The sequence below is a fragment of the Pseudorca crassidens genome, chromosome 4 (genome assembly GCF_039906515.1).
Source record: "Pseudorca crassidens isolate mPseCra1 chromosome 4, mPseCra1.hap1, whole genome shotgun sequence".
Taxonomy (NCBI): Eukaryota; Metazoa; Chordata; class Mammalia; order Artiodactyla; family Delphinidae; genus Pseudorca; species Pseudorca crassidens.
The window spans coordinates 151,689,438-151,710,523 of record NC_090299.1 but is presented as its reverse complement, the minus strand read 5'-3'; the positions used below and the strand labels follow the sequence as shown (position 1 = coordinate 151,710,523).

The 21,086-nt window shown below is 41.3% G+C and overlaps 1 protein-coding gene across 15 annotated transcripts in view; it reads right to left on the bottom strand.

Annotated features, from left to right (window-relative positions):
- The window catches only part of SPMIP2 (sperm microtubule inner protein 2), a 159,395-nt gene that overhangs the window by 87,518 nt on the left and 50,791 nt on the right, over positions 1–21,086 (bottom strand). For 12 of the 15 annotated variants that reach the window (XR_010943216.1, XR_010943218.1, XR_010943220.1 and 9 more), the window contains exon 4: positions 9,419–9,552. The exons of 2 other annotated variants lie outside the window; for them this stretch is intronic. Coding sequence is in view for 4 of the 13 variants with exons in the window: in XM_067737059.1 (XP_067593160.1) it covers positions 9,419–9,428 (10 nt within the window). In the remaining 9 variants the exon portion in view is untranslated. One more of the 15 variants, XM_067737060.1, reaches the window with a different exon arrangement.

The window sequence follows — 21,086 nt, the reverse complement described above, 5'->3', positions numbered from 1 at the left end:
ACACAAAACAGCTCATACAAGTCAATATCAAAAAAAAAAAGAAAAAAAATCAAAAAATGGGCAGAAGACCTAAATAGACATTTCTCCAAAGAAGAAATACAGAAGGCCAATGAGCACATGAAAAGATGCTGAACATCACTAATTATTAGAGAAATGCAAATCAAAACGTCAATGAGGTATCACCTCACACCTGTCAGGATGGCCAGCATTAGAAAGTCTACGAGGACTTCCCTGTTGGCACAGTGCTTAAGAATCGCCTGCCAATGCAGAGGACACGGGTTCGAGCCCTGGTCCGGGAAGATCCCACAGGCCGCGGAGCAACTAAGCCCGTGCACCACAACTACTGAGCCTGTGCTCTAGCGCCCGCGAGCCACAACTACTAAGCCTGTGTGCCGCAACTACTGAAGCCCACGCACCTAGAGCCCATTCTCCACCACAAGAGAAGCCACTGCAATAAGCCCTAGCGCTGCAACAAAGAGTAGCCCCCGCTCACCGCAACTAGAGAAAGCCCACGCACAGCAACGAAAACCCAACACAGCCAAAAAAAAAAAAAAAGTCTACAAACATTAAATGCTGGAGAAAGTGTGGAGAAAAGGGAACCCTCCTACACTGTTGGTGGGAATGTAAATTGGTGCAGCCACTATGGAGAACAGTATGGAGGTTCCTTAAAAAACTAAAAATAGAGTTACCATATGATCCAGCAATCCTACTCTTGGGCATATATCTGGAAAAGACGAAACGTCTAATTCGAAAAGATACATGCACCCCAATGTTCACTGCAGCACTATTTAGAACAGCCGAGATATGAAAGCCACCTAAATGTCCATTGACAGATGAATGGATAAAGAAGATGTGGTACATATATACGGTGGAATATTACTCAGCCATAAAAAAGAACGAAATAATGCCATTTGCGGCAATGTGGATGGACCTAGAGATTATCATACTAAGTGAAGTAAGTCAGACATAGAAAGACAAATATCATATGATAACACTTACATGTGGAGCCTAAAAATATGGTACAAATGAGCTTATTTACAAAACAGAAACAAACAGGCACAGAAAACAAACCTATGATTACCAAAGGGAAAGTAGGGGCAAGAAAAATTTAGGAGTTTGGGATTAACAGATACGCACTACTATATATAAAATAGATAACCAACAAGGACCTACTGTATAGCACAGGCAACTCTACTCAACATTTAGTAATGACCTATATGGCAAAAGAATCTGTAAAGGAATATATATGTATGTATAACTGAACGACTTTGCTGTACAATTGAAACTAACACACCATTGTTAATCAACTACACTCCAATAAAAAGAAAGTAAGAAAAAAGGTTAGGAGAAGCAGCTGAGATGACAGCTAACCTGACAGCCCTGCTTCCTGAAGCAGGCTTCTCATGTTGATTTCCTCACAGGTAGCACATTAGCACACAGAACTATCCACTAATCTTTGACAAAATAATTTTTTCAAGCCCTGTCTCAAAAGCAAAAAACATTTTTTGCTTAATCCTGAGCATTTCTCCCTGATTTAAGGAAGCGATACTAATGTAACCTACAAAGTGTCAACTTTGGAAAATCAAATCAAAGCCCAGAAAGTCTAATCAATTCTTCTCCTTTCACTCTTACTTCATGCAATAAAGGTGTATATTGTCTTAAAAAACCCCAAAACAGAAAAATAGAGTATGAGACAAAGCTTGTCCTTAGAAGTCCTCTTCTAATGGGTTGGTTTAGATGCTTTTCAAAGTGATGCCAGCAACTAATATTTTTTTCCTGCGAGTCACATTGGTGATGATTCACATGATCAGTAATTTAAGGTAGGATTGACTTGAAACTGCTTTCACTTGTAGATAAGTTATGATTCAGGCAAATCACACACTATGACTATAGAATAAAAGGCAGATTAGCCAAGTGTGTCAGGCCCATTAAAATGTGTAAGCTTTTGTCATGAATTAGTTTTTTAAAACGGGACGTATTTGCTTCCTGAATTATAGTGATGAGACTTAAGCTGAATTTGCAGGACTATTTGATTCTTTCTTCAAATAGGAAACCACTGGCATTTCTGTGTGAAGTCATTTTCTATTTTTAAAATAATTTAATTTGAGACATGACTATGAGTGTGACCGTTTCACAAGGCAAAAACCAAGATGAATAAATGGGTCTGAAACCCAGACTAATGGAGTGAGCTGTTCATAATCACATACATGTTTATGTACTTCTCCCATCACTAAAGCTTCATTCATCATATTGGTTTTTGGCCATTTCCTAGACAGTATTTCCAATTCTAATATATTTCTAACAGAAGTCCCATGTTGTGATCACTCCTTTATAAGGTGGAATTCTGCAATATTCCTGGTTTACATACGCAGATTTTCTAGTAGATCTATGATGGCTGAAAAAATACATTAATATATTTATTTAGTCAGTAATCTGGATATAACACACATAAATACACCATATAAACAAGAAGCAGGCAGAGGCTTCCGTCCTTCTGATCAAGGCTGTGTGACCTTAAGGTTAAAGCTGTGTGATCTCGAGCAGGTCACTTAGCTCTCTGAACCTCAGTATTGTCATCTGAAAAATGATGGGTTAAATTAGATTATCTGTTATGGTGCCATTTTGTTTTTAACACCTTTATTGGAGTATAATTGCTTTACAATGGTGTGTTAGTTTCTGCTGTATAGCAAAGTGAATCAGCTATACATATACATATATCCCCATATCCCCTCCCTCTTGCATCTCCCTCCCACCCTCCCTATCCCACCCCTCTAGGAACGTGCCTTTTTAATTTAACATCCCATAGTAATAATCCCATCAATCTCTCAATTTGGACCAAGTGGGAATTCATTTAAAAGTCTGAATGAAAAAATGTATTTTTTAAATGTAATTTTGTAACTTTAAAGCAGCATGGGACCTGGAATTGGGTAAGCAGTATCATTTGTTTGCAAACAGATGTTGTAAAAATACATAACCATGCTCTAAAATACTTTAAAATCTCTTCAGAATTTTGTTTATGATATTAGTTTTCATAGTAAGACCTTTGTAATGCCAAAATAACATTATCTATAAAATCTCTTCACTATGTAATAAAACTTAGCAAAGTGATAATAAAACTTACATGAAAGAATAAGCCAGCAAATAAAATGTTTTAAAAATACAGACAATAATTTACCTTATCAGATTAAACTCATAGTTATCAAAAACATATGGATTATAAAAATAAAAACAGTTTGAGTTTGGTGGGATTGGCTGGGAAGTGACATAAAGGAACAGTTTAGGATGATGAAAATATTCACGATCTTGATCTAAAAAGTAAATGCATCAGTGTTTCACTTTGTAAAATATTATCAAGCTGAACACTAGACGAACATACTTACTAGAGTATATGTTACATATCAACTTTTTAAAAAGTTTTCAAAGTCGGACCCACTGACATTTGAATCTCTATCCCTTTATTAGTTGCAAAATAAATAAAATCTAAGATCCATCCATCATGGAGGAGACAATCTGTGCTCTAATTATGACAGTCAAAAGAAATGAGTAGGAGACAAAAGAAAACAAAGCACAGGGCGTAGCTTGTGGAGCGTCCAGTGAGGTAATGGTCCTCCATTCCCACTTCTTCTACTTGACTCAAGGCCTTTGGAATTGGGTTTGTGTTTCCTTTCAATGTCACACTACACTCTAGGGACACCTGTGATGGATATTTAGATTAAATAAGATAACAGGATAACCTATAATGTTCTACATGCTTCTAGAAGACAGAAAACATCTTATTCCTGTTCATTTTTGTATCCTCCAAAGCTTGTGGACAACTTTTTAGTATTCAATAGGGATTCAATTTCTATTTGTTACATTGGATTTCAAATCTCTATGATAAAAATTTAGAATCAAATTTTTTTCTGAAATATGTTTTAAAAGGAAAAACATTAAAATTAGGTAGAAAAATAAAACTTGATGAGTGGTCAGATTAGTTCGGTAGTCACAGTACACTAAGTAAATATACAGTGTGAATTGTCTCACGGAATAATGGAATCTCACTAGAAATGAAAGAAATTGAAATTAAAACAATTATAGCTACCAATGATAAGTATGAGGAGTGTTACACTTATGGCAAGAAAGGGAAAATTTGATTTTTAAATTAAATTAGACATTAACAAAAACACTATAAAACTCTTAAAAGTGCTCTGAAATCACCCTCAAAGTTGCTGCAAAATTTCTCAGCTATTTTCTCATCCTCTTATAAGCTGGTTAGTTTTTCCTTACATATCAGCATTTGAGGTAACTGTTTAAGCTATTTCTCATGATATTTTATTGTTTTTACATTAGTTATTAATAGTGACAAAATATTTTCTCTGTTTTTATTGCAACTATGCAATATTTGACGTAAAATATGCAGCAAATCCACTTTTCATTTGCCTAACCAGGGTACATACCCGCATTGGCCAACACTTTTATAAGAACATGGACCTTCCATTGAGATCAGTTCCAAACTTGGAGGGAAAAGAGGCTAAGTTCCAATAACTTAGAAAGGTCCTAAGTGATGGGCCTTAGAGAAATTGACGTTGTAACATCTGACCTGCGTAAAAGTTAATGTGTGATGTGTTGACCACAGCAGCATTCAAGAAACAAGCTTCCCTAAAGGGTTGAACCTACTAAAATCAAGACTCAACAGCCAAATTCAATGTTCAGAAAATACAGAGGACAGAGAAACACGTTAAATGACATGACAGTAGCCACATCCAGAATGTTGGGTATTTCTACTGGATGACTGACACAATTTCTGCAACAAGAAAAAGAAAGAAGTCTATACCAGCTTACAAGACACCAAAAGAGACAACACAACCAAATGCAATGAATGTGTGGACCTAGCTTGAATCTGTATTTTCACGATCAATCATAAAAATGCATTTTAGAGGCAATGAGGGAAATATTACCATTGACTAGTTATTACATAATGTCACAGGATAGGTGTTAATTTTGTTAGGTATGATAATATCAATGTGGCTATGTAAGAATATGTTCTTTTTTTTAAGAGATGCACAGTGAAACATATAGGAGTGAAATAATATCAATAGAATATCTGGAATTCACTTTTAAATAGTTCAGCAAATGAAAAAGAAAAAAGCTATGTGATCAAATGTGGAAACATTTTGATAAATTGTTGAATATAAGTAACAGGTAAGTGGGATATATTTTAAAATAGTCATAACAAACTTTTTTTTTTTTTTTTTTTACGGTATGCGGGCCTCTCACTGTTGTGGCCTCTCCGTTGCAGAGCACAGGCTCCGGACGCGCAGGCTCAGCGGCCATGGCTCACGGGCCCAACCACTCCGCGGCATGTGGGATCTTCCCGGACCGGGGCACGAACCCGTGTCCCCTGCATTGGCAGGCGGACTCTCAACCACTGCGCCACCAAGGAAGCCCCATAACAAACTTTTTAAAAGTTGTTATCAAAAAAAGATTGATATATACCTCTCCATTATCAAAAATAAATAAAAATGGGGAACTTCCCTGGTGGTCCATTGGTTAAGAATCCGCCTTCCAGGGCTTCCCTGGTGGCGCAGTGGTTGAGAGTCCGCCTGCCGATGCAGGGGACACGGGTTCGTGCCCCGGTCCGGGAGGATCGCACATGCCGCAGAGCGGCTGGGCCCGTGAGCCATGGCCGCTGAGCCTGCGCGTCCGGAGCCTGTGCTCCGCAGAGGGAGAGGCCACGGAAGTGAGAGGCCCGCGTACAGCAAAAAAGACAAAAAAAAAAAAAAAAAAGAATCCGCCTTCCAATGCAGGGGACACCGGTTCAAACCCTGGTCAGGGAACTAAGATGCCACATGCCGCAGGGCAACTAAGCCCGCACGCCACAACTACTGATCCCACGCGCTCTGGAGCCTGCATGCCACAATTAGAGAGAAGCCCACACGCTGCAACTAAGACCCAATGCAGCCAAATAAATAAATATTTAAAAAATAAATAAGTAAAAGTAATTTTTAAAACTACTTGCAGGCTTTAAATACAAATACATTTTTCATAGTATTTTATACAATCCTCTGAAGTTCGTGGCCTCAACAGGAGTCCGTAACTTTCACCACCTAATTCCACTCTTTGTAAATATACCACAAAAAAATAACAGAAAGGGAAAAATAATTTACCCAAAAGTTTTCATGTAGCTTTACTATAAGAGAAAATTTGGAGATTAAATATAAAATTCAGGAGAATATGAAGTTAATTATTTTGTATCAATATAATGAAAAACCTTAAACCTATCAAAGGTGACAAGAATTTGAGCTACGTAAATACATGAAACTAAGTACACACTGACATAGATTAGAAGAAATTTCAAGTATCAATTAAGACTCTTTCACAGTTGGAAGTGACAGAAAAGCCAACCCAAACTGGCTTAAAGCTAAAAGGAAATCAATTAGCTGGCGGAAACGAAAACTTTAAAAGACAAAGGGGACTTCCTTGGTGGCACAGTGAATAAGACTCCACATTCCCCATGCAGGGGGCCCAGGTTCAATCCCTGGTCAGGGAACCAGATCCCACATGCATGCCGCAACTAAGAGTTCATATGCCATGACTCAGGAGCCCGCAAGCTGCAACTAAGGAGCCCTCCTGCTCAAATAAGACCCAGAGCAACCAAATAAATAAATAAATAGTATAAAAAATTAAGATAAAAGACACAAAAATCACCTTGATGGATCATAGATATAATGAAAACACAAACCAGTAAAAACTTTTAGAAGAAAACAAGGAGAAAACTCTAGGGGACCCTGGAATTGGTTTTGAATTTTTAGATACAACATCAAAAGCACAATCCATGAAAGAAGAAATTGATTCCTTGTGCTTTACTAAAACTAAAAACTTGTGCTCTATCCAAGTCTATGTTAAGAAAATGAAACGACAAGCCACAGACCAGGAGAAAACATTTGCAAAACACTTATCTGATAAAGGACCTGTATCTAAAATATATACAGAACTGTTAAAACTCAACAAGAAGAAAAAAAATTATAAAATAGGCAAACATTGTGAACAGACATCTCATCAAAGAAGATATACAGATGGCAAGTAAGTATATGATCATTGGTCATTAGGGAATTAAAACAACAGTGAGATGTAATTACATCCAGTTAGACTGGCTACAGGTAAAAAATAAGAAACACCAAATGCTGACAAGGGTGCAAAGCAACAGGGATTCTCGCTCTCTGCTTGCTGGTGGGAACACAAAGTGGTGCAGCTGCTTTGGAAGACAGTCTGGCAGTTTCTTACAAAGCTAAACAGAGTCTCACCAGGTGATCCAGCAATCCCATTGCTAAGTAAGTGTTTACCAAATTGAGTCGAAAACATACCCATGCAAAAGCCTTATAGAAGTTTTTTTTTCAGAATTGCCAAAAACCGCAAGACACTAAGATGATTAGGTAAACAGTTACGATCCAACCATACGACGGAAGGTTATTCAGTGATAAAATAAATGAGCACTCCAAGCCATGCAACGACATGGAGGAACCCTCAGTGCCTACTGACACGTGAAAGAAGCCAGTCTGCAAAGGCAACACACTGTGTGGTTCCAGCTCTAGGCCTTTCAGGAGAAGGCACAACTACGGAGACAGTAAGAGATCAGTGGTGCCAGGGTCTCAGGGAGAGAAAAGTGGGGAGTGTGTCGGTGAAGCACAGGGACATTTAGAGGGGTGAACCTGTTCTGTATGATACTGTCATGTGGGTACACGGCCTTACCAAGTTGTCGAAGCCTGTAGACTTCACAGCACAAAGAGGAAACCCTGATGTATACAATTTCAAAAAATCATTTAGGGAACTTATCTAGGAAACAGACACAGACTCACAGACATAGAGAACAGACTGGTGGCTGCCAAGGGGGAGGGGGGAGAGGGGAGGATTGGACTGGGAGGGTGGGGTCAGCAGGTGCAAACTATTACATACAGGACGGGTCAACAACAAGGACCTGCCGTAGAGCACAGGGAACTATATTCAATACCCTGTGATGAACCATCATGGAAAAGAATATAAAAAAGAATATATATGCATATGTATAACTGAATCACTTTGCTGTAAAGCAAAAATCAACACAACATTGTAGATCAACTATACTTCAATAAAATAAATTTTAAAACAATCATTTAGGAGTTTAGGGACCTCCAGGACAATTCAGACAGTGACAGGAGAATCTAACTGCATGACAGGTGTATGAAGCAGCCTCACTGGAGGGGCTGGGGAAAGGTCCCGACCCAATAACTTTGTTAACGAGCAGAGCCTGTAAGCCCAAGGGCAAGAGAACGTCAAGGAAGCACCGTACTCTGGTTGATAAGGTTTTCTCCCCTGGAGAACTGGTTAACAATTCTGATACGTGTATATACATACACTGAAAATTAAACAATTAAGTGAACGGATGGCAACGGGTGGGGGCCAGGCTTCTCATGATTGGAGGGGAATTTACAGATGAGCAAGCGGCATGCTTAAAAATAGGCTTGTGATTTGAAAATATAAAGGAAATAAGATTAAACGTGGTTTATTTCTTACAGACATCACAATTAGTCATATTCTATTTAACTACACTTTTTTAAACTGAAGTATAGTTGATTTACAATGTTGTGTTAGTTTCAGGTATACAGCAAAGGGATTCAGTCATACACACACATAATTGCACACACACACACACACCACCCAAATCACTTAAAGCACGCTGAAGGAACAAGATGCCAGCCGACAATTTTACTGAGCTTACTACACGTCCTGCTCAAATTTTTATCAACCAAATATGTCAAAGCGTATAAAAATGCAAGAAACTTAAATCAGTAATAATGAAAATTTGATCACAAGTATACTTTTTATCAACATCGGAGCAGCCCCCATTACACAAAACATAAACTTTATGATACAAAAATATTCCTTTGTGGAAGTTAGCTCAGATGTCGTGAGAACGGGAACAGCTGTTCACGGCAGCTTGGTGTCGACGCCCAGACTGAGTGCATAAGAGTAACAGAATCGTGTAAAATAACATGTTTCTTTCGTTCGCATGTCCATTGTCACGTGAGCATCATATAGGTGAGGGGTAAAGAAAGCTTAACTCTCCTTGTGAAAGATACTCAAAAGCCCTTTACCTGTAAAAACCATCCGCCTCCCCACTGTGGTCGGTACTGGCTCTTGAAAGGATACACCTGCCATGGTTGTAGCTGTGCTACTGGATTTTCTTTCTCAGCTTCCTCACACCAGTTTATCTGCACCAGAAACAGCCAAAGACTCTGCTGTCTCTCCTCTCCCTGTCTGTGACCCGAACTAGGTGGTTGCTAGGGACTCTTTATGACAGGAAGGCAGGGTGTTCCTTCTAAGAGCTCAGTGTTCCAGCCTCCAGGAACAGACAAGACACAGCTGTAGCATCCCCAGGAGCGGCATCCAGTCTTTTCCTTACCTGTCAACATCAAGTCCAGAAGAGACCTGTTCAGGTTCTAGATCTCGAGCAGCCTTACGTCCCCAAAGACCTGGCAGCCTCAGTCAACACTGTCTTCCAACATATCCCAAGGAATGTTCTGCAGAGGGCTGTCACTGCACAAACCGAACAGACAAAAATCACAAACCACGGTTAGAGGCATTTGAGAAGCCCTGGCTAGATAAAATACAATTAGAAATTATATTTTAAATGAATAAGATCATCGTTTATGCATTTTTCCCAGCCCCGTATTTCAACACGTCCTTAAACACAATCTGTACCTTGGTCATATTAATCTGTCTGTGGTTCCCATCATGTGTGATGCTCTTTCGTTCCTCTGAGCCTTTACCCATTCATTTGCTCTTCCGATAATGTTCTTAACGTGAATATTTCTGTCCTCTGAGAGTCAGAGCCCGTGCCTCCTCTGCCAGGAGGCTGCCTGCAGACACAGCTGACCACTGGCTCCTTCACGCCCCTTTAACTTCTACGGCGTCTTGTTTATACCTACCTGTTAAACTGCTACCACGTTGTTTCAATTGTCTCTTTTGTCTGCCTCCCTACTAGAATCTCACTCCCAGTTCAGGGGAAAAGCATCTTTATTCATATTTCAATTTCCAGAGACTGTCATGCAATAGATGCTTAAGAAATGTTTGTGAGATGAATAAATGAACTAACAGCTAATTCCAGCCTGCCCAGAAATATAATATTGACCACCTGATAATCCATGGAATATAAATTCTAACAGCAATTTTGAATTCAACCTTAAATATATGGAGTTCTTTACTGAAAATGTAATGCCTTTTGTTTGTTGAGAGAAATTACAGTAAAAACACTCTACATTAACTATGAAGAGGGTTGCTAGCCTGGTGGCAAAGGGATATAACCCCCAAGTCCCCCTCCAAGGAAAGACTTGTGCCCCAGCTGCAGGAAATACCATCAGTAGACAGCCTGCAGCTGTCAGCTCCTTCAGGGGCTGCTTTAGCTGCAGCGGGCTGTGTCCCTCTCGTGGTGTCTCTCTCTGAGGCAAGTCCTCTCGGGGCAGCATGGTCAGAAGACTCAGTAAGGTGAGGGGATAAAGTCCAGATGTTTCCACCTGCCATGGGACCATTTTTCACCCGGTGAGCGGAGGCTTTGTTGAGCCCTCACCACAGTTCGGCTTCTTCCTCTGCCCAATCCTGCTTCAGTCTCTTTCTGTTCACAGGCATAGATCCCAAATAACCATCTTGCCCCCCACCAACTCCTGGAGGGCATGACTTGTGGCGGCCAGACAGCACAGATGTGTAACAGGGAAGAGCAAACCTGCTTCCGCATCAGGTCTATCCCTGTAGCTCTAAGCCTTGTGCTCTGTTGCCTGTGCTGAGTCCTGCGGGGCTCTGCACCTTGTGAAACAATGTTGCCTCTAGCCTGAAATATACAGGAGAGCCTATTCTGAAGGCTCTGACCTTTAAGGGTAAAACACTTTTCCATTCATACAGAGATAAAATGTTGCAGAACAGAGAATAACAGTTGTGAACAAAGGATTCCGGCACCAAGACGTTTCCAACAATCAGCCACGCCCACTCCCATTTTAGTATAAAAGCAGCCTGACTGCTAAGTTGGGGCAGGTGGTTCTTGGGGACACTAGTCCCCCATCTTCTCTGGCTTCCTGAACAAAATCTCTATTCCTTGCCCCAACACCTTGTGTCCCGATTTCTTGGCCTGTTGTGTGGCGAGCGGTACGACCTTGGACTGGGTAACATGTCCAGTCGCAAACGTGTTACACAGGAAGGCTTCTTGTTTTACCCCTCAACCCTCTAACCAGAAGCTGATTCTACTCCCCCAGCATGGGCAAGTCTACTGGTCTTCTTTGATCTGCCCTGCATGGCACTCTTCTTTACCTCTGCAGTGTCAGAAGCTTTCCTACCCTTTCTGGGGTTAACCAGTTCTTGTTACTATGGTCGAGGGCTCTCCAGCCCCAGCCTTAGGCTTCTCTCTGAAATTTCCCTATTTGTGTCCTCAGAACTACCACTTTCCAAGTGTGAAACCTCCTACTGGAAGTCAGGGGCCCGCCCCTTTGGTTTCTCACTGCAGTTTTTGTGATGCGGAGAGAGAAGGAAGGAGGAACCTGAGTGACAAAAAGAAATTCTTTAGTAAAATAAGCAGGAAATAAAGATCTCGCTTTTCGCCCAGGACCTCCGCTTAACCCATCCTGAGGAACGCAGGCTTCCACTTTGCCTCAGAGACTGTTACAAACTTTTCAATCTGTTGTGGGCTTAGGGTCAGTGATTCTGATGGCAAAAGGCTGGAGGGAAGGGAAAAATAGAGGAGAAAAAATCAGAGTTAGTTCTTTGGGACATCTTTCCACCGACTCAGTACATGTTTAGGTTCATTTGTTTAGTTTTGTTTCATTTTTTAGGGATTAAAAAATTCTTGTGTAATTAAGTAAAATATTTACATGGTTTCAAAGTAAAATTCTTAAAATAAGGGATATTTACAGAAGTCTAGCTTTTATCTTTGTCATCTACATCTTGTTACTTCTTTCTCCTTATAGGAAAACTTGTAAAAACTAAAAGAAAAATATATTTATAATCATATCCTCCCCTTTCTCAGAAAAAGAGTAGCAAACTAAACACGTGTTCTTCCACCTTCCCTTTATTCAACGAGACCTCTATTAATGGTTATATGGGCTGTTTCCAATCTTTTGCTCTTATAAAATGTACTATAAAATATAGGTTTCTGCAAACATGTTCTCATTTATTTTGCAGTACATCTTTGGGATAGATTCCTAGAAGTGTCATTCCTGGACCAGAGGGTAAGGCATATATACGTTAGCTTGATACTGCCAAATTCCCCCCCGCCATAGGGCTGTACCATTTTGTTGTCCAACCAGCAATGTCAGAGAATGCCTATTTCCACATGACCCCACCCACAGAGTATGTTGTCAAACTTCTGGATTTACGACAGGTAAGAACTGGTCAAACAGTAATCGGCATTCCTCTCCTATCAGCGAGACGGAACATCCTTTCGTGTATTTAGGAGCTATTTGCATGATTTTCTAAGACCTCCTGGTCATCCCTCTTGTGTAATTTACTACCAGGAGCCGAGCTCTGTCTACTTCTACAAGAATGAGCTAACATTCCAAAGAAGGACAACAGACACACCAACAGAGAATCACAGGAAAGTGTCAGAAGGGCAGTGATGGCTACGGGAATACATTTAACACCTAGTTTGTTCCTGGAGACATGGGGACAGAGGGGAGGGTCACCTGCCGTTCCTGGGACAGAGGCGAGGCTCTCGTCTGAACTGTGTCTCAAAGAATGATGAGGACCCAGGCAAGGGATGGGAGGTTGGGGGATGGCGTGGGCGGAAAGGGCATTTGGAACAAAGAGGACAGCTTGAGCAAACGGCCCAGAGGGGAGACACAGCCCACAGAACTGTACATGGCAGAAAGACAAGTTCAGCATTGCTGACGGTCATGGCTAAGAGGGGAGAGGGGAGAGGAGGCCTAAGGGGCTCGTCCAGGCATGCCAGGAGCAGGGACTCTATTCTGTAGGCATCGGGGACCCCTGAAGGTTCAAACAGGCAGAGACTGGTCAGTCTTGGGTTTAAATGGAAGATGCCTGGCTGGGTGGAGACCGAATTGAGGAGAAGAGCCTGGGGACGGGGGTCCAGGCAAGTACAGGTGAGGCCAAGGCAGAGGTGATGGGAGCGGAGAAGAGATGCATTCGGGAAACACGCTGAATCTAGGTGGTAAGGAATCAGGAGGACCCCGGTTATCCAGCCTGGGTGACCGTGAGTAGTAGGGTCACAAAATAAAACACGGAAAACAAGACAAAGAGAGAAAACCAAGGCCAGGAGGTAAAGCGATGGTGTTAACTCGGTGTGGAGCTGACAGGATAACCAAGCAGTTAAAATGAAGCCCATATTGTCATCAGAAGTTGCGACAGCTTCTGAACTCATTAGAGGGGATTAACGACGGTCTCCTGTGGCCAGCAGATGCTCTTCAATTAGAGAAAAATCCCTATTGTTTATGAATCAGCTGCAACCTCCGTTGATGAAGCTCAGGGTTTACTGCTCGGCACAAATGAAACGTTGGCTATTGTCTTGCTTTGCTAATGTAACAGTTACTTGAGAGTTGAAAACTGCTTCACGGTGCAGCTGTGCAGGCCAGTGTCCAGTGCTCAGGCGCTGCAAAAACGCCTGTTCCAGTGTTTGGGAACGCATCCAGCTACACAGTTAATGATGGAAAGTGATACAAACTAGAAACTCCCATGATGCAGCAACGGAACCTATCTCCAGGTGAATATAGGGTCAGTACTTGCTAAAATTAATGCTCAAATACCCTATTACTAAGCACACTTTGCAAACTGGGGAGCTTTGCCACCCCTATACCGGTAAATCTTTCTTTATACTTTTAAGCGCCAAATAATTTTAGGTCCTTTCCCTACATTCCTGTTTTTAGGCAACAATCTGGAAAACTCACGGAATAGAGATACAGACCTGGCTTCAAATCCCAACAGTCTTCTGTGTAACACTGGCAAGTTGATTTTCTGTAAAATGAGAATAATTGTGCCTCCCTCCCTATAGGGCAAAGGGAATAACGTATATAAAATGCTTGTCACAATACCTGACACACTATGTAGTATGTATGCAGTAAATATTCTCTGTAATATTAGTCTCATCACCTCCCCCTTACCTTGGCCTCTCCCCGTTCTTCCCTTAGAAAATACATGTGACTAATATACATTTAAAGTGTGACCATCATGGATCTCAAGATTATCATATTAAGTGAAATAAGTCAGACAGAAAAAGACAAATATCATATGATATCACTTATACGCAGACTCTTAAAAGATGACACAAATGAACTTATTTACAAAACAGAAAAAGACTCACAGACATAGAAAACAAACAAAAGGGGATAGTAGGGGTGGGGGGAAGGGGGGAGGGATAAATTAGGAGTTTGGAATTAACAGATACAAACTACTATATATAAAATAGGTAAACAATAAGGTCCTACTGTATAGCACAGGGAACTCTACTCAATATCATGTAATAACCTATAATGGAAAAGAATCTGAAAAAGAATATATATTATATATATATAAATGCATAACTCAATCACTGCTGTACACTTGAAACTAACACATTATAAGTGTATGTATATGCGTAGCTGATTCACTTTGTTATACAGCAGAAAGTAACACACCATTGTAAAGCAATTATATTCCAATAGAGATGTTTAAAAAAAACCCCATACTTCAATAAAATAAATAAATAATGAAAATAAGTAAATAAAACAATAAAGTGTGACCATCATAACCTTTCTTTTTATATTTGGGCTTTCAAGACCAGCTCACGAAAGTGTCTGTATTCTTCATCTTACTCATGTAGCTAGAATTCGGGTAAGTTGGCACCAGAGATGCTATTCCCTGCCCGTCCAATCAACCTGACCTCCCACAGTTGTAGTTAATATAATTAGGGATTAGAGTATACATGCCTTTTTTATAAAAACACCGTTTAGAAAATTAAAACCACAACACATTAGAATTGCCATCCCCTAACTGCTATACTCTACATGGAGAAACAATAAATAATTAAAGCAAGTGCTTTAGCAACCATAGGGTGATACCTTACAAATGTGTGAACTGTTATTGTGATAAGGGACCGTAGCTACTCCTGAGACAGAGCCCCTCGGCGTCCGCTCGAGCAGTCTGATCGTGGGAGAGGCCAGCTGAGGGGCTAAGCCACGGCGCAGGGGAGCCGGAGGAAGAGCCAGGACGAATCCACCCGCCTGGTCTTCAATTCAGGGCGCTCTTCTCCCTGCTCCATCTCGTACAAGAATCTATCGTCTCTTTTTCTCGTGCGTGGCACTGTGGATGTCAACAGCCCTTGCAGTTCTGCTCTAATGGTTTATGCGGTCTTCCTTCTGCCACTAGTTCAACTTTCTGGTGAAGACTTTTTCACTGAGCAGTGAACAAATATCACTGGACACTTACTGCATGCCAGATACTGTGCAAAACACTTTCTCCAAAGTTGTTTTTTTTTAACATCTTTATTGGAGTATAATTGCTTTACAATGGTGTGTTAGTTTCTGCTGTATAACAAAGTGAATCAGCTGTACATATACATATGTCCCCATATCCCCTCCCTCTTGGGTCTCCCTCCCACCCTCCCTATCCCACCCCTCTAGGTGGTCACAAAGCACCGAGCTGATCTCCCTGTGCTATGCAGCTGTTTCCCACTAGCTAGCTATTTTACATTTGGTAGCGTATATATGTCCATGCCTCTCTCTCACTCCAAAGTTTTTTCACTGTCTGCACAACAGTGCTATGACACAAAATTATTATCCCTGGTTTATTGTGGAGGTCGGTGTGTTCCAGAGAGTTTAGTGTCAAAGTCTGGTCTCATTGTGCATAACAGAGAATGTGGGGTTCCAAATCTGGTTAATTATTTCTGAGTTGTAGAAATGAAATCTAATTTTGATCTTCAATAGACATATTTGTCTCCCGTGATAAACCATAATGGAAAAGAATATGAAAAAGAATGTATATATAGGTACCACTGAATCACGTCGCTGTACAGCAGAAATTAACACAACATTGTAAATCACCTATACTTCAATAAAATTTTTTTAAAAAGCATAATATAAGGATTTCAAATGAAAAATAAATAAACATATTTATCAAAATTTGAATATGGTTACTTTGAATATGAGTGAAATTCTCCCATCTGGGTGCTACTGCAGCTTCTCAGCCTGGAATAGTAGCATTCCCTCCTAAATGTTCCTGGCAAATAACCCTTCCCATCTTTGCCTTTAAGAAAATCAACCCCCTTCCAAATTTCTCTTCTTCCCCTTCCACCAGCACAGATCTCCAGAGGTCCTCAAATGCCCACACTTCCTTCTCTGCGCTCCTACAGGCTTTACGTTTTACCTTGGCTGTTGTGCAGATCATTTTTGTGCAAGCAGGCGTCCCTCTCCACAGTGGCCCCGGCCAAAGTGGGATTCTGCTCTTCTTTCCCCAGCAACGTCAACCACTGGTGGGCTCCTGGCTGCCATGCCATTCTCTGTACCGCCACTCAGACCCAGACTCCTGGATGCAGCGGGAAGGAAACAAGTCCCTTCCTCTATGACATGCTCCCTTGGAAGGCCGCCAACAGACTTTCCTGGGCCCCAAAGAGCAACACAATCTGGGATGACAGCTCTTCTGATGACTTCAGAGCACACTACTGACTGGGTGGGTTTTGGGGGGGCGGCACTGTGATTTGGAGACTCCTCCAGTCCCCCTGGTCTTTTGTCGAATCCAGGGCATCGTGCCGTACTTAATCTTTCCTCCTGCCGGGACAAATCTACTGTAGAAAATTCCCTCCATCAGCACCCTCCCTCCACCCAGCTCCATTTCTCCTATCCTTCATCCAGTTCGCCAGTTATTTTCCTGAGAAAGTCGCAGCTCCCTTTGAAAACACTGAACGCAATGACAAGGCAGCAGCAGAGGGTGGTTTCCGCAGAGCTCAGCCAGGAACCAACCTTTCTTTCTGAGCAAATGTATTTCTATAATGGACTATAAGTACTTATACTTACTGGGGGGAAAGCAATTAAATATCATCGAGAGTATGTGTGCTTCCACAGGTTCTTCTAAACCCGGACAAATGTCTGAAGCTCAGCGTCTTATTTTCATCTAGTTTCCGGAGACTAAGCATCATTTACAGCAGTTCTACAATCCAAGATTCGTTTCAATGTCTGAACTTTTTTTTTTTTTTTTTTTTTTTGTGGTATGCGGGCCTCTCACTGTTGTGGCCTCTCCCGTTGCAGAGCACAGGCTCCGGACGCGCAGGCTCAGCGGCCGTGGCTCACGGGCCCAGCCGCTCCGCGGCATGTGGGATCTTCCCGGACCAGGGCACGAACCCGCGTCCCCTGCCTCGGCAGGCGGACTCTCAACCACTGCGCCACCAGGGAAGCCCCAATGTCTGACCTTTGATGTTGCAAAAGTCGACGTAGCTTCTTAGTATTTGCCATGACATAGAAAGAGCATTCAAATGTATGGATCCTCAAAGAGGGTCTGATAATTACAAACAATCTAAAAATAGCATATTACTGAGCCATAAAAAAGAATGAAATAATGCCATTTGCAGCAACCTGGATGGACATAGATATTATCATACTGAGTGAAGTAAGCCAGACAAAGACAAATATCCTATGATATCACTTATACGTGGAATCTAAAAAAAAAAAAGATTCAATTGAACTTATTTACAAAACAGAAACAGACTCACAGACATAGAAAGGAAATGTATGGTTACCAACGGGGAACCATGGGGGAAGTGATAAATTAGGAGATTGGGATTAACAGATACATGCTACTATATACAAAATAGATAAACAACAGGGACCTACAGTATAGCACAGAGAACGATATTTAATATCCTGTAATAAACCATAATGGAAAAGAATATAAAAAAGAACATATATATGTGTAACTGACTCACTTTGCTGTACACTTGAAACACTGTATAAATCAAATATACTTCAATAAAAAAAGTTTTTTAATAATAAAAACAGCTGTTATCTCTCACTTGAAATGGATTATACACTGGTTTATAGTACAAGTGTTTGGTATAGTCTTTGAAAAACTTCATTTTTTAGCAAATCCCATTTAGATGTCAATGGGAAAATAACTTTTCTTCTTATATATTTTATTAGGATTTTTAGCTTAATCTTTTTATTAAACTCTAATGTAACACTTAAAAATGTTGTTTAAAATGTCTAGGAACAGTTTGAGCGGAGAAGGATGACAGCATCTAGGAAAGGACACGTGGTGGGTTTGGGAACTCCTTGTGGTAGAAGCTGAACCCAACCCCAAATTTGCTCCCACACAACCTAGATGGGAGAAGCTGAAACAACACCAAGCTCAAATGCCCTGTGTCAAGGAAAATGAAAGTTGTGGTGAGGAGTGGGTCTGGGGGCTCTTGGACTAGAGGAAAAAACAACAAGCTGGAAGAGAAGGCTTTTTAGTCTGGGAGGCCAGTGAGGGCTGGGCGCACGCGCCCACAAGGGCGGTGGTGATGCTTCCACGTGCTTGGCTGTTCGAGAAACTGGCGAAGTCTGATTTCAGCAAATGACTCGTTTCAATTTTAAGTTGTTTATTATCTGTGCTTGGCTGTAGTTCCATTCGGCAGCCTGTGTTGGTGGCCTTTGGGGGAAGTTGAAGAAAGCAGGACAGGGCCCTTTGTAGAGCAAAACTAAGCAGGAAATGCACCTCAGGCTGCAGAGGAGGGGTAATTCCAGAGAGACAAGGCAAATGGGAAAGTAAACCTTCAGGGTGTCCTCTGAAATCTTGAGAGAAGGATGTCCACAACCTGAGGGAAAGGGGTTTTATTGGGGCATTTTATTTTATTGAAATATTTTATTGTATTAATTTATTCAATTCGTAATTTATAATTTTAATAAATTAATTTTATTTTAATTTATAAATTAAAACTTATAATTTATGATAAATAACATTAATTTATTTAAATAAAGCCCTTTTATTTTACGTATTTAAAGACATTTTACTGGGGGTACTGAAGTAACCGCTGAGCCCAGAAGGCTGACAAGCCTGAGGATTTGGGGTACAGACACCATATAGTAACATGTAGCAATGACCCAAATCAAATTGCAGGCCAAAAATAACTAACATATTTTAAAATAATTTGTTTTATTACTATAAAAAGTTTAAGTAATCAGGGAATTGATTATTTAGTCATCAGGTGTTTTAATCTCAACTTTATAAAATGTACCAAAGCGAGAGTATTTTTAAGTTGATGAAATCACAGATACATTATTTATTTTGCGTGGTTCACAGTTTCTTAATATAAGCTGAAATCAATTATACTTCAATAAAAAAATAAAGTAAAATAAAATTTTAAAAAAATCCATAAGCTGGGGGCTTCCCTGGTGGTCCAGTGGTTAAGACTCTGCGCTTCCACTGCAGGGGGCGTGGGTTCAATCCCTGGTCGGGGAACTAAGATCCTGCGTGCCACGTGTCATGGCCAAAAAAATAAATAAACAATTTGAAAAAAAAAGAAATACATAAGCTGAAAACCGTGCTTACAGCAGCCTGCACTAGAGTCTCCCGTACTTTATAATTTTGGGGCCATTTCAGGTGAGGAAAGGGAAGTCCTGAGGGTGAGGCCCGAAGGGGTGTATGAAGCAGAGATGGTTTAAACTGTCCCACAAAAGAAGTAAAGGAATGTGTGAGGGGAGCCCAAAAAGGGACAGGGCGGGAGGTGGGGGGAGAGACGTGGGCTAGAGAAGGTGGAAGCTGGATAGGGACAAACAGGCTATTAGCTCTGATGCTGCATAACAAACGACCCCAAAACTTAATGGCTTAAAGCAACAACTATTTAGTATCTTGCTGTTTCTGTGGTCAGGAACCTGGGAGCTGCCTGGCTGGGTGCCTCTGGTTCAAGGTCTCCCAGGAGGTTGCCATGAAGGTGTCAGCTGAGGCTGAGGTCTCAGGTGAAGACTTGGTGTTAAGAGTACGGTTGAGGGCAGGATTTGGTTCCTCAAGGGCTCCGGGGCCGTGTTTGTTGCCTCTTCACGTGGCAGTTGGCTCTTTCCAGATGGACCACAAGACAGGGACCACAGCCACTGTGCCACCCACTCTTATAGGTGACATCCCATCCCTCTGCCACATTCTATCTGCTAGAAACGGGTCACTAAGCCCAGCCACCCTGAAGGGTAGGGCACTCCACAAGGGTACGAATACCAAGGGCTGGGAGACTGACTCACCACTGAAGAGGCGGGGTGAGGTGGGCGTGGGAGGGCAGGGGTTGGTGGGTAGAGAGTTGAAAGTTATCCAGACTTGGATACTTGCTTGTCTCACTCTTTCGTTCCTGTACTTTCTGGGGCCTTCTGGAGCCTTCCACGTTTAGTGACCGGGATCCTATCAGTCCTGTTAGACCACCAGTATTCTGGAACCTGCCATTTAGAAATGCTAGCAATATCACTCATGTTTTTCTAAAGCAAGCATCAATTCTTGTACATTTTAATTTAAAATTGTTTAACTTTATTGGAGTATAGTTGATTTACAATGTTGTGTTAGTTTCAGGTGTACAGCTCAAGTAATTTTTTAAGAGCTATAAAAAGTAGGTTGTTACTATTGACCAACTAAGTAATCAACTCCTAAATAACTCCAAATACACACTAAAAGTGATTTAATTCTAATAAGGAAGGAACCTCCCCCAATATATAGATACATACATGCACGTATTTATGTCTAAAACCATTTGCTCATCTATTTAAGCAATATTTTTCTTCCTTAACTGTATAGTTTAAAAATTCCTGGGCTTCCCTGGTGGCGCAGTGGTTGAGAGTCCGCCTGCCGATGCAGGGGACACGGGTTCGTGCCCCGGTCCGGGAAGATCCCACGTGCCGCCGAGCGGCTGGGCCCGTGAGCCATGGCCGCTGAGCCTGCGCGTCCGGAGCCTGTGCTCCGCAACGGGAGAGGCCACAACAGTGAGAGGCCCGCGTACCGCAAAAAAAAAAAAAAAATTCCTTCTGATCTTCTCCAATTTTGTTAAAAGCAAAATTTACACTAGACTTTAAAATTGAAAAGCATTCTTCTGATTCCTGCCTTGTTCCAGGACTTGACACATTGCATTTTTATCTGCCAATGTTTATCATCCATTC